This window comes from Candoia aspera, chromosome 7 (genome assembly GCF_035149785.1).
Source record: "Candoia aspera isolate rCanAsp1 chromosome 7, rCanAsp1.hap2, whole genome shotgun sequence".
Classification (NCBI taxonomy): domain Eukaryota; kingdom Metazoa; phylum Chordata; class Lepidosauria; order Squamata; family Boidae; genus Candoia; species Candoia aspera.
The window spans coordinates 51,357,967-51,371,497 of NC_086159.1; the positions used below are offsets into that span (position 1 = coordinate 51,357,967).

At 35.0% G+C, this 13,531-nt stretch overlaps 1 protein-coding gene across 1 annotated transcript in view; it reads left to right on the forward strand.

The window, feature by feature from the left end:
* Window positions 1-13,531, forward strand: part of ADAMTS20 (ADAM metallopeptidase with thrombospondin type 1 motif 20) — a 70,694-nt gene that overhangs the window by 18,466 nt on the left and 38,697 nt on the right. The window contains exons 5-15 of the mRNA XM_063309398.1: window positions 775-858; window positions 2,040-2,164; window positions 2,649-2,689; window positions 3,005-3,110; window positions 3,893-4,039; window positions 5,813-5,954; window positions 7,854-7,958; window positions 8,688-8,833; window positions 9,957-10,138; window positions 10,228-10,364; window positions 11,909-12,026. Coding sequence (XP_063165468.1) covers window positions 775-858; window positions 2,040-2,164; window positions 2,649-2,689; window positions 3,005-3,110; window positions 3,893-4,039; window positions 5,813-5,954; window positions 7,854-7,958; window positions 8,688-8,833; window positions 9,957-10,138; window positions 10,228-10,364; window positions 11,909-12,026 — 1,333 coding nt within the window. The remainder of the gene's footprint in view (window positions 1-774; window positions 859-2,039; window positions 2,165-2,648; window positions 2,690-3,004; window positions 3,111-3,892; window positions 4,040-5,812; window positions 5,955-7,853; window positions 7,959-8,687; window positions 8,834-9,956; window positions 10,139-10,227; window positions 10,365-11,908; window positions 12,027-13,531) is intronic.

Genomic DNA, 13,531 nt, shown 5'->3' on the forward strand with positions numbered 1-13,531 from the left:
CAGGCGTCTCTTTGGAATATGGCCCACATTACTTTGTGTCTGAGTCCATTGACAAATTTCTTTTCATAGGAATCTGGCTGAAAATATGCTGTCATAGCTGATTTGTGAAAACTCAGATATAACGCTACAAATACATGTTGTGCCATATTTGTTTCTATAAATCTGGTGTGTATAAAGGGGGTGAATGTTTAATATCATGTGATGTTAAAGAACTTTGACTTAAGCCGATTGTGGATGAGATAAATTGTGAAGACGTGCTGAGAAGTTTATATTGAATAAAAACACAAAATAAAAGGGAAAAAGCCTTTGTTAATTGAGGAACATGAGTGTAAGCATCTATAAAGGTCTATTAAAAGACTTGCCCCATTAGCAAATGCATCAAAGAATTCAGGGAAAATAGGAGACCTGAACTGCTGTTGTCAGCAATTTGTAACAGCATGATTTGTTATTGCTTGGTTCCACTAGCTTCTCAAGTTTGTAAGTTGGTCCCATTGTAGTTTAAGGGTCCATAAATATTACCATATGTCTTAGAAAGTAGATTGTGAAATAGTCCATACATTTAACACCTGCAACCTTTTATAAGTTTTTGGACTCTAAACACCATCACTTCAGTTCAGGGCTAATAGGATTTGTAGTTTAACATAAAATGGCTTAGTTTTCAGACATACACATGCCAGTACATTTTTGTATTAACAACAGATGGTTTTTACTAGCCCATTAAAAAAAAAGACCATGTATAATAATATATTAACATTTTGGTTTTTATTTATTTAGGTTGCAACGATCTACAAAGATTCAAGTATAGGAAATCAAATCAATATAGTGATTGTAAAGTTAATTGTAGTTCACAATGAAGAGGTAAGAAAAATACATTTCATTGCATATTAATTATGTTACAAAATTATATTTTAAAGTTCAGATTACTATTTTGCTAATGCTGTAAAACAGGAACGTGCAACCTTTTTTGAGTCAAGGATCTCAGTTCACTGTTGAGTGGCGCATTTCAAAAGTGAGCAGGGCCAGGGAAAAGAAATGAGCAAGCTGGACAAAAACAATTTAATAATTAATTACATCAAAATCAAAATTTGATTTAAAGTAATTAGATTAATGTGGTACTCTCTCTGTATTTAATACATTTCTCCTTGTGTCACCTTAGAAATTACATTAAGCAGCAAATTTCTCAGGGACTCCCAGCCAACATCCGTGGCTTTTTGTGTCTATGGGGACTGTTTGAATAGTTGTGCTCCTTTGCTTTAAGGTCCAAGAAAATAGTTTTCATTTAATTTAAGGCTTGTATTTCTGAAAGGAAGGAACAATATATGACCCTTGATGAGTATCTCAGTTAGTATGAGTAGGTTTTGCAATATTGAGATAGAATTTAACATTTTGTGTCCTAGCAAGAAAAACTACTGCCAACCTAGCAGTTCGAAAACATGCAAATGTGAGTAGATTAATAGGTACCGTTTCGGTGGGCAGATAACAGCGTTCCGTGTAGTCATGCTGGCCACATGACCACGAAAGTGTCTACGGACAAACGCTGGCTCTTCAGCTTTGAAACGGAGATGAGCACCGCCTCCTAGAGTCGGCCACGACTGGACTTAATGTCAAGGGAAAACTTTACCTTTACCTAAGAACAACTGCATCTAGTATTTGTATCCTTTTCCCATAACCAAGGAACACTTTCAGTGTGAAGTAGATTTCTTTTGTCTACTCAGAAACATTTTTAATGTGGTTAAAACAGTACTTGCTATCTGGCCTTACAGCCTAAAGTTAATGTTGCTTGTTTTTCAGAATTTTTTTAAAATAAAGATTCCAGACAGATAGGTTTGTTCAAATACTTAGAATTAACCTGTAGCTGTTTATGCAGAATAAACTGGATATTTTTATAGCCAGATTTAACTCTGAACCTGCCGTCAATTTTTGTGGTAGAAATAATTGAGTTCATGTTATATTTATTTTCCAGAATGTGTCTTACATGAAAATACCCTGTAAATAACTACATTTGCCATTACTGTTCTATCTTCAAAATTTCTCTACAGGAAGGACCAGCTATCAGTTTTAATGCTGCAGCTACGCTTCACAATTTCTGTTTCTGGCAGCAGGCACAAAACATTCTGGATGATGCTCATCCTTCTCACCATGATACTGCAGTTCTTCTTACTAGGTACAATTCTGAGATACATTTCAACCTGTGAATTATTGCTAAATGTAAATGCTATTCCATTAATGAACCATACTGAATAAGTTTAGATATAAAAATCAGGGGAAAGAGAAAAAGAGAATTTGGAAATGGAAAAGAAGGAGCATTGGAAAATAATGCCATGGTTGTCTTGCTCTCTATGACAGTTGAGGACAGTTAACCCTTTTCAAATGATAGTAAGAATCACATGCCACAATATATTTTGGAATTATGTGCCATTCATTTTAATGAAAATCCATTTGAAGCACTGTATTTAGGATTACACTCAGCCAACCTGATCCTAAGGTCTAAGACTAACTGCAGAGAAACCTTTGACCAGTTACACAGGCTTTTGCATTCAAACTGTAACACCTATAGCAGTTTGAATGCTATAGTTGTTACAGTTCAGTTTCTTGTGTTGCTTTAACAATAACATTTTCATAGAAAACGTTTATTTTTATTTTTTAAGGGAAGATATATGCAGAGCTAGAGAAAAATGTGATACCTTAGGTAAGTTAAATATGATTATGCAACCTTTCAGTAAATAATTATATTCAATAAATAAAAGCAGAATCTGTACTGTAACTACTCAGTGGACATGTTAAAATATAAATACGTCCTTAATGGGCTTACTTTGTTATGCAGAAATTCTGAATTTTGAACATAAGCATACATACAATATATAAACATTGTGATTAACAATACACACACACGCACGTGCACACACACACACACACACACACACACAAACATAGAGGCTTACCTGTGGAGATAGTATGGCTACTGTAGAATGTTTTTCAAATTTAAATAATTTCAATTTTCTAGGTTTAGCTGAATTGGGTACAATGTGTGACCCGCTGCGTAGTTGTTCTATCAGTGAAGAAAATGGATTAAGTGCTGCATTTACAGTAGCACATGAACTTGGGCATGTGTAAGTATACCTTTCTTGCAAGTAAATACTATATTTGTCTTAAAGACACAGCATAGCATAATGTTACAGGTTTGGGGTTTTATTGGATGAGAGCATGTATTTCTAAATAGATGCTATATTTTCATGTTGTTTTTTTTCTGTAGTGATTTAGGGTTTTCAAACTGTAATATCCCTATAAGATCAGTAGTACTGCCAATGAGTGAAGTATTGAGGCTATGTGTAGTGCAGTATAAATCTTGGGCTTTCTTTTTCATACCAATCTCTTACCTAACCATGCTATTCCATGTTCCTTTAATGGGACAGTAATGTGAGATATGGAACAACCATATTTTGAATAGAATTTAAGTGGGCATGTTCTGTAGTATGCAAGCCTTCAAACTTACTAAAATTTTTACTTTTTTTTAAATTTCAACCATATTTTGTTAAGTTCAACCATATATTGAATAGGATTTAAGTGGGCATGTACTGTAGCATGCAAGCCTTCAAACTTACTAGCATTTTTCCTGGGGTTTTTTTTAGTTATTCATTTATTGGTTTTAATTTGTATTATTTTAATGCCCAGATTCTAAAACCATTGGTTAGCATGTAAATTTCATTTTATATAAATGTTTTCATATGTGCCATAGCTGAGTTGTTAGAAAACCACAGAGAATACCAACATATCTTTGTAATATTCAGGTATGCTTATGATTATTATATATTGGTTTAACTTTGCTTGCATGATTATAAACATTTGCAGTGTACCTCGCTGAACTTGTCTTGCATTTTTTGTTGTACCCTAGGTTCAATATTCCTCATGATGACAGCTTTAAATGTAAAGAAGCTGGAGTAAAGCATCAATATAATGTAATGGCCCCAACTTTAAATTATTATTCAAGTCCATGGACTTGGTCAAAATGCAGTCAGAAATATATTACTGAATTTTTTGAGTGAGTATGTTCTTGCAACATTCTTAAAAATAATATATAAATATTATTTTTCATAAAGGGTATGTACCTTATTTCTTTATCTTATTAACATTTTGAAACTTCAGATTATTTAAAATTCTAGGATTGCCTTTTAAATAGTAACACCATTATGTTTTCAAATATAATTAAAATGTAAGGCTATGCAAAACAGTTCAAATACAAATCTTTTTGAGCTTAAAATAGTTGTTTTAAATGTTCTGTGCTTAGAACAAAACTCATGCTTTCTACGGATGTTATTACAAGCACAAAACAAATCTGCCCATTTTGAGTGGTGCTGTTTTGAGTGCTCCATGTAGTCCCACAATATGATTGGAGAATTATCTTCCCTTTTGTAAATGGAGTGCTGCCTTCTGAACTGTTTTCTGCCTGGAGCAGTACACCAGCAAGGACTAGTTTCTGGTGGGATAATCTGGGTGGATGGAGTTTGGGAGTGAAGTAACAAATAATTCAGACTATCTAGAGCCATTCTGGATATGTCTGATGTTGGCGAGAGATTTAGAGAAGAGGATCGGGGACTGTTGCAACGAACCTGAAAGTGGATTGGATTCAGTGCTGTACTTCTGCCCAAATAGGTGAATACATCTGGTTGCAGTCCCATCAACTTTAGACCCAGGGTGATTCATTAGATGGGAAGAAAAAGAGAGAAATTCCCACCTCTCTTTGATTTTCTTGCTTTTCAAATCAGTTCTCTTCTGAGTTTAAAAGGACACTCCCTCCCTTGAAACTTCCTCCAAATAAGTCTGATTTTCTTGTTCAGGGAATTAATTTTCCAATCTGTTGTGTGTAAGCAGAGATTATCAATGGTCCTTGTTAAATGCACATGTACATATTAAATAGAGCTATTTTTTTTAATTTTAAAAAATACATAGCGCAAGCATCTTTCCAGCCTTGGCAATAGTATGTAATCCCTGGCATCAGCTAGCACCAAGATGCCTGCTCTTAAGCAGAGCCAAATGCCTGTAGAGCAGTTGAAGCACCCATAAATAGGGCAAGCACAGTGTGGTCCAAAGCTATCAGATTTTACATGTGCTATCAGGCAGATGATAACTTTGGATGAGCATGGCATTTAGCATGGTAAAGAATGGCTTACTGACCTTGACTACTAGACTGGCATGACCTTAAATAGACACCTGGTGCCTTCCTGGATCACTAACACATGGAAGAACCATCAATACTGCTGCAAGTAGTAGACCATAAGACATACATCATTTCACTTAAACCTTTGGTCCAATGAAGACAGAGTTATAACTTCTCCTGCACTGAACATGGGAGTGTAGTGAGGCAACCCCTGCCATTATAGGGCATTGAAAATGATGAGGAACAAGACATAGGTTCATGTCAAATTGCTGGTGTGGCTCACACAGCAGACAAGGTAAGTATGACTCCAAACAGACAAAGGAAGGATACCTGAATAGCTTTATGGAAGAAAACAAATTGTTTCAGTTTCTGCAATGGGAGTGTCAAAATATTGTTTAAAATAATATTCTATCAAAGCAAAACACAAAATATTTGAAGTGTTCCAGCCAAGTGAAATAATGAGAAATTAGAAAGTCCTTTGCTCCTTTGTTTTTCACCCTAGAATCACAATAACAGTGGCAATTTATGATGACCTCTACTAGCCATCTTGCAAAAAAACCTTTGACAATAATTCACAAAACCATGGTGTTAACAAAATTAGTTTGATTCATAGATAAGGTATCTAATAAGAATTCTGCTTATTTAAATGTGTTACAGTACTGGATACGGGGAATGCCTTCTAGATAAACCAAATGGAAGAATCTATGACTTTCAGTCACAGTTGCCTGGCTCCCTGTATGATGTGAACAAGCAATGTGAACTTATGTTTGGTCCTGGATCACAAGTATGTCCTTATATGGTAAGTTATATACAACTGCATAATGACTAGGTAAAGGTAAAGGTTTCCCTTGACGTAAAGTCCAGTCGTGTCCGGCTCTAGGGGGCGGTGCTCATCTCCGTTTCAAAGCCTTGGAGCCGGCGTCCATAGGACACTTCCGGGTCATGTGGCCAGCATGACTCACGGAACGCCGTCACCTTCCCGCCGAAGCGGTACCAATTAATCTACTCACATTTTGCATGTTTTCGAACTGCTTGGTGTGCAGGAGCTGGGACGAGCAACGGGAGCTCACCCCGCCGCGCGGTTTCGAACCGCCAACCTTCCGATCGACAGCTCAGCGGTTTAACCCGCAGCGCCACCGCGTCCCTATGGAGACTAATTTCTTAACAGTTCAGAGTTGTGTTTTTTCACGAACTTTTTAGAAAGTTGATAAAAGTTTTTTGACACTTCATTTTCTTGATAAATTTGTTTTCCATATGAGACCGTCAAATTGTACTTAGCTTTTCTGAGTATTTCCACTTTTAGGGGTCCAAACAAGAGGTAGAAATATTATTTTTTTCCTGAGTGAAATGAAATTATATTGCATTTTTTACAGCGGATGCATACTGTCAACATCTTCATTGAACTGTTTACCATTTCTCCAAGATCTCTTCCCTCATGAGTCATTGCTACGTCTGATCCCATTAGTTTATACGAGGAATTAGGATTTTTGGCACCAGTGTGCATCACTTTGGATGCAATGCATATGTTAAGTTTCACTACCACTGTGTAAGCAAACCATACCCAGATCATAACATTTGTCCAGGGATATCATGAACACATGCAGCCTTATCATTGTTCAGCAACCTCTTAGAGCATTTATGACAATTTTCATCATGGTTTCTTTCTTGGACAATAACATTTATAACATTAATTTCAATTCCACTCTTCAACAGATTGCTGTCATTCCCATACAAATCTCTAAAATACTCCCTGAAGTATTGCCTCACTTCTGAGTCATACTAAATCTTTTAAGTACTTCTCTTCTTAATTTCATTAACTCTGAAAGCTCTTTAGTCACTTCTAAAACCTTTTTTAAAAAAAATTTCTATCAAATTCCTCTTCATTTTCTCCTTTCCTCTTTAATGTTAACCATTCCTTGCTATCTTTGTGCTTTGCTCCCATCTGCAAAACGGGAAAAAGATATGCAGCTTGGAAAATTGCTGCCCCTGTAGTTCTTAACTCCACTGCCAAAACAAGGATAGAGTGAGTCAGCCTACAAATTAGACAGATCAGGAAACCAACTCCACAGGAAGTTTAGAGCTATACTTTATTGAGATAGGCTGTAGTCTTGCAAGTTTGCCCATGTTTTCCTTCCTCCTCTACTGCACCAAGGAGTTGAGGGATTCTGTCTGAGTCTTTGTGTTATATTCTTCCCCTCCCCTGAGCTTAACACATGTTTCTTTAGCACCTGCTGTTGTTCTAAAAAACTTCTGGCTGCCTTCTTCAAGGTCTTCTCCATGGTTCCCTGCATTTAGAGAACCTAGTATAAAATATGTGTCAATTAGATCAGGAATGAATGGTGAAAAAGTGTTTCAGACATGGCTCTTCCTCTTGAAAATATAATTAAGAGCCTAGTAGAATTTTTTTAAGGCAAAAGCCCCATTTAAAAATACAAGGATCCTTCAGGTATTACCTTCTAGGTTTGATTGCTAAACAAAGTTCAAATATCTTGAAAAACTTGGTTTTAATTTGTATCCTTCCCTATGTCAATTTTAGTTACAATTTAAAACTAGATTTAGGCAATCCCCAAAATGCTATAGAATGGGTTTTTTTCCCCTGGCTGTAAACCTTCTGAGTAATAGATTGGCTATAAACATTTTAAATAAATAAAATATATTTGTATATTACTTGTGTTATAACAAGACTTCTGTTTGACAGAGACAATGCAAACGTTTATGGTGTACAAGTGCAGAAGGTATTCACAGGGGTTGCCGTACACAACACATGCCACTGGCTGATGGAACAGAATGTGGACATGGAATGGTAAGATTTCACTTCTGCTACTACTACTGGTCTCTCCTTTAACCTTTGCATGTTTTTTTTGTCTAATCCCAGATTCAGCACACGTTTCTTCTTGGTTTGTCCCTACAGAAGCAAATAGAGCATTTTTAACACCATACCCCAAAGGTTTACGTATAATGATGGCAGCCAGGACTGCCGGAAGTGCCATTGCTAAGCGGCACAACCATGTAGTTTTTTGACTTATGACCACATCACTTAACAACAGAGTTTCCAATCCTAATTAGCTTTGTTAAACAAGGACTACCTGTAGTTAGGCTAGAGCAGAGATGATAAATAATGTTGAACAAAGTTGCTGTCACATAGAGAAGAAAGAAGAATCCAGAAGAAAGGATAATACTGAAATAATTGAGAACATCTGAGAGATGATTAAAGAGAGTTGGAAGTATAAGAAGAACTCCAAATTAAGTTCAAATATAGGATAAGTTTTAGGATAGCTACTAAAGAAATTAACATAAATGAAGTAATTGTGTAAGAAAGAGAAAATGTACAATAAATAACATTTCACTGTTTTTTGTTAATAAGTAATGTTTATTTTGTTTATTGCATATTGCTAATAAACACAATTGCTCAAAATAAGAGTTGTTTGTGTCCTGTCTGGATTTGTTTGCATTATCTCCACTATCTCCATGTCAGATACTTACCACCATTAGTCTTTAAATTTTAATTTTGCTATGTTTGTCATTTGAGCAGCATTGCCGGCATGGGATTTGTGTAAACAAGGAAATGGAAAGGCTTCCTGTGGATGGAGGATGGGGATTGTGGGGACCTTACAGTTCGTGCACCAGAACGTGTGGAGGTGGTATCAAAAGTACAACAAGATTGTGTAATCGGCCAGAGTATGTATTTATTCTGTATTATATATAGAGAGAGAATATTTTTATTCTGCCTAACAGAGTCTTTGAAAGCAACAAATTAACAAATACTTGAAATCACATAAGAAACAACTATGAACAATGTACTACTGGATTCTTCCATTCCATTCCTAGATACATTGAATGGAAATACGTATATATACAGTCATGTGAAAAAGAAAGTACACCCTCTTTAAGTTCTATGGTTTTACATATCAGGACATAATAAAAGTCATCTGGTCCTTAGCTGGTCTTAAAATTAGGTAAATACAATCTCAGATGAACAACAACACATGACATATTACACCGTGTCATTAATCATTTTGCAGAAATAAAGCCAAAATGGAGAAGCCATGTGTGAAAAACTAAGTACACCCTTGCTACTTCTATAGGTATTAAGAGGCTAAGTAGCAGCGAGGTGCTGCTAATCAAATGCCCTTGATTAATTGATCATCAGCAAGTGTGACCACCTCTATAAAAGCTGAAGGTTTAGGGCTTTGCTGGTCTCGAGTAAAACCATAGAACTCAAAGAGCGTGTACTTTCATACACACATTGAATGATGCTTGAAACTACATGAAAAAGCAGCTTATTTTTTCTTAATAGAATTTTAATCTATTAAAGAAAAACTGGCCATTTCAGTCTAACTAAATAGTATAATTTCAGTGAGTTGCTTATATTTTAAATGCAAACATTATGGAAGTTATTATTCAAAGACAGAAAAAAATGCACATTTAATCTTTCTTATATATGTAATTGTGTGTTATTGTAGTAAAATTATGAAGTAGGAATAGCACAAGCTTAGGAAAATACTGTAGTTGTTATCTTGATTATTTGGCAGTGCACCAATGTAATTTAATATTTTCATCCAATTTATTGTTAGTAAAATCACTTCCCATTATTATGGTTGTTTTTATTGTGTTTTATTACTTGTTATAAACTAATATAAGGTGCTTAAAATAATTTAAAATGTCACTATAAGTTAGGTTGAAAATAATGTTCATTTTTGCTGATAGTTATCTGTTATTAAATTGTTGTAGTAAGTCCCTATTCAGAAAGCTTGCTTTAAATAGTTATGTTCTTAACATGTAATAATATAATTTTCATTAGACCAAAATATGGAGGAGTGTATTGTGTGGGTCGCAGGATGAAGTTTCGTTCCTGTAACACTAACTCATGCCCCAAAAGCAAAAAAGGTTTTCGAGATCAGCAGTGCTCTGAATATGATGGTAAACATTTTAACATCAATGGACTAACATCTACTGTACGCTGGCTTCCAAAATACAGTGGTAGTAAGTAGTCCTAAGCTTTCTTTCTCAGCTAAATTTTCATGAAGCTTTGCAAGTAAATGAAAACATACTTGATTTTTTTGCCTCAACAGTTTCTATGAAAGATCGATGTAAGCTTTTTTGCCGTGTTTCTGGCACAACGTCTTATTATCAATTGAAAGACAGAGTTGTTGATGGTACTCCGTGTGGAACAGACACTCATGATATATGTGTTCAAGGTTTATGCAGGGTAATTAATTTTATAGTGCTTTATATAAATATTACAAATTCAGTGAAACTGTCTAGTAATCTTGCCTACATTGATATTCAGTGCATTGATTCAAATCAGTTTAGACTACATTCTTATGACCATATTAATTGAATAATGAGTAATCACATACATTAAGTGAGCAATAACTATTGGAAGAAATAAGCCATTTGATGAGATTATCACCGTGACTTAATGCAGATAGAACTAGTTTTCACTAAACAATGGTTTCATAAGTGATAGTTTCCCATGGCATCATCCATTTCTGACTTGTGCAGGTATTACCCTAAATTTCAATTTTGAGATACCTGTATATAGAGTTTGTGTGCACTTTTATTTTCATTCATAGTGATTAGCATTGAGACAATTTATAACCAGAAGTACTTTGGCATTTAATTATTTAATGATTTTGATTTATATGGCCGCCTATTTCATAAATGTGACTCTGGGCAGTTTTAATTGAAAATTCTGTAATTAATAAAAAATGTTGTAGATCAAACAATACCCATGAGCCAAGAAGAAACACAAATTCATGGTTGATCTTGATTTGGTATTTGTGCAGTGTTAAAATTTCAGCAATTCTAGATGAATCAGTTTCCAACAAGTGTCTCAATCTAATGTAATAAGTATGTTTACTAGTACTAAATAAGCTTCTGTAGATTGGTTTGGAAATATGATGAGTTGCTGCTCTGTGATATTGGTAAGTATCTTAAATAATTTCTGAACCTTGCTAAAGCCACAGCAAGAGACAAGGAAAGAAGTTGCTGCTTCTCCCTTGTCTTTTTTGTTGCAGAGAGCTAGTACTGTTTCAGGAGTTATTGATAAAAATTCCATTTCACAAGGGGTTACTTGTAGAGTGATGCGCAACTGAACAATGCTAGCAAGGAACAGGGTCTTATTTCTTCTTTTTGCTACTTACCAATCCATGAAAACACAACCAGTGAGTAGGGATGGGATATTTGTGGACTGGAAAATCCTGAAATATATTTTTGAATTGTGTTCAGTAATTTTTATATTCTATTCAGAAAATAAGATGGATTGTAAATGAAAATTTCTCACTTTTCCCCCTATTGCTCTGTAAATCTTATCCACAAAAATGCATATCGAAATGCAATTTAACCCATTTTAGCAGCATGCTGTTAAAAAAAAACTATGAAGAAGCCTGATTTCGGCATATTTATTTTATGTATTTATTTATCAAATTTAATCACCGCCCATCTCCCCCCAAAGGAGGGACTCTGGGTGGTTTACAATAAAAACAAAATTTAAAATTCAATACAATTATAAATACAATAAATGTAAATATAAATAGACAATAAAAATATAAAATGTGATAAAATCCAGATGGCTGAAGATTCGTTTAGCATTCTACTTGTATTGTCACGTAATGCTCACTTTTCTTGTAAAGCAGTCTGAAATAATTAACTATAAGAAATGTTATACTTAGATTCAAATAAGAAATTTAAATTACTGTTGCTTTGAATTCTGTTATGTGGTTGTAAGTTCTTTTTGATATTACATTTTAGCAAGCTGGCTGTGATCATGTTTTAAACTCCAAAGCAAGAACAGATAAATGTGGCATCTGTGGTGGTGATAATTCTTCATGTAGGACTCTTACTGGTACTTTCAACAGCGCTCATTATGGTAAGCTTTTTTATACTGTATGTGCTGCATGCAGCATTCAGTTTATTAATGTGCCTTAATGTGTTCATTTATAACTGGATATCTGCACAGTGAGTTTTTTGAAACAAGTTTTGAAGCCATTTACTGGCCTGCTAGAACCACTGAAATGGAGCAGAGCTTAACACAGCTGAGAAGCTGGCACAGAAAAATATTATCTTAAAATAGCTTTAATGAGCACGCCAGAGAAACACAGGTTATTGATCTTACACACTTAGCCCTCCCAAGCCTAAAGAATCACACGCTTAGACAGATTAGGTTAAGATAAGTAAAAGAATATCTTACTGACTTTATTCTTTGGTCCAGTTACATCCATCTTGGTGGAAAAGATGAAGTTTCTTGTTTCTTCTGTTCTTTCTAAATACTAAATACTTGCCCTAAACCCTCAGCCCTAATTGCTGCCAAGGGCTGTGCGAAAGAAAGGGGCAGAATCCTTCATCAAGGCCCTAGCACATGTCCCTGATGAACAGAGAGCAGAGCAGCATGCTTGCTTCTCCCTGGGTGGAAGAAGGAAGGGAGAGAGAGAGGAAGTAGGAGTGGCAACAAATAGCTTCCTCAGAGTTGCATCTTGGGATGAACTCAATTTACATGCTAATGAGGAATGCTGGATTTTCTAACACTTCCAACAAGTTTTAGCATAAGAACATACTCCCAAAGTAAGTGAAGTTTGTATCTTTGCAAAGATTGTCCACAGTCCCAGGAAGCTTTTGCTTTAAACATTTGTGAACACATATCATAAATACATTTGGTTCCTAACATTAGTGTAACATTCTCAAGCCCGGTTGTTGGCAGGAGGCACTTTGAATGTCAAAAAGAAACTTAGCGTAGTGTCACATATTTGAGGGGTTTCATCAGTTTGTGACACTAAGAATATTGGAACTGTCTGAATTTTTCAGGACCATGCTATCTGGAAACTCTGTATACATTTGGATATATAAAATCTGCTTTTATATCCCCTGTGCAAATGATATGAAAATGCCATTCAGACTGCCCATCTGACATACATTTTGGAAGAAGTGATGGAAGTGTTCCTCACTTGTATTATTCTTATGCGCAAGTCACAGTGTAAATTCTGTGATTTTTTTAAAGTCATGATAGCAACTTTTCCCAGTAGATATTCTAATATACAGTCTCATAGTCATAAGTGGCAAACCTAAGCACTTGTATTTATAAGACTAGTAGAATAATATCATAATAGTTACTACTGGATTATGCAGTCATGTTATATCTGCTAATTAGTAGTTATTGTTCTGTAATCTCTGTTAGAACACCGTGATCTTTAGGTTTTATTAATCCACTATATATTGTCATTATGTTTAAATAATTAAGAATTTCTTTAATAAATAATAATTTGTCCAATACAGGCAATCATTCAGAAGATTGCCTTGTTTATTCCCACGGCTTAATTGGTATTTCCATGGCTCAGTTGATACTTGTTAAAAAGCAAACTAAAACTTTGTCCTGGAAAT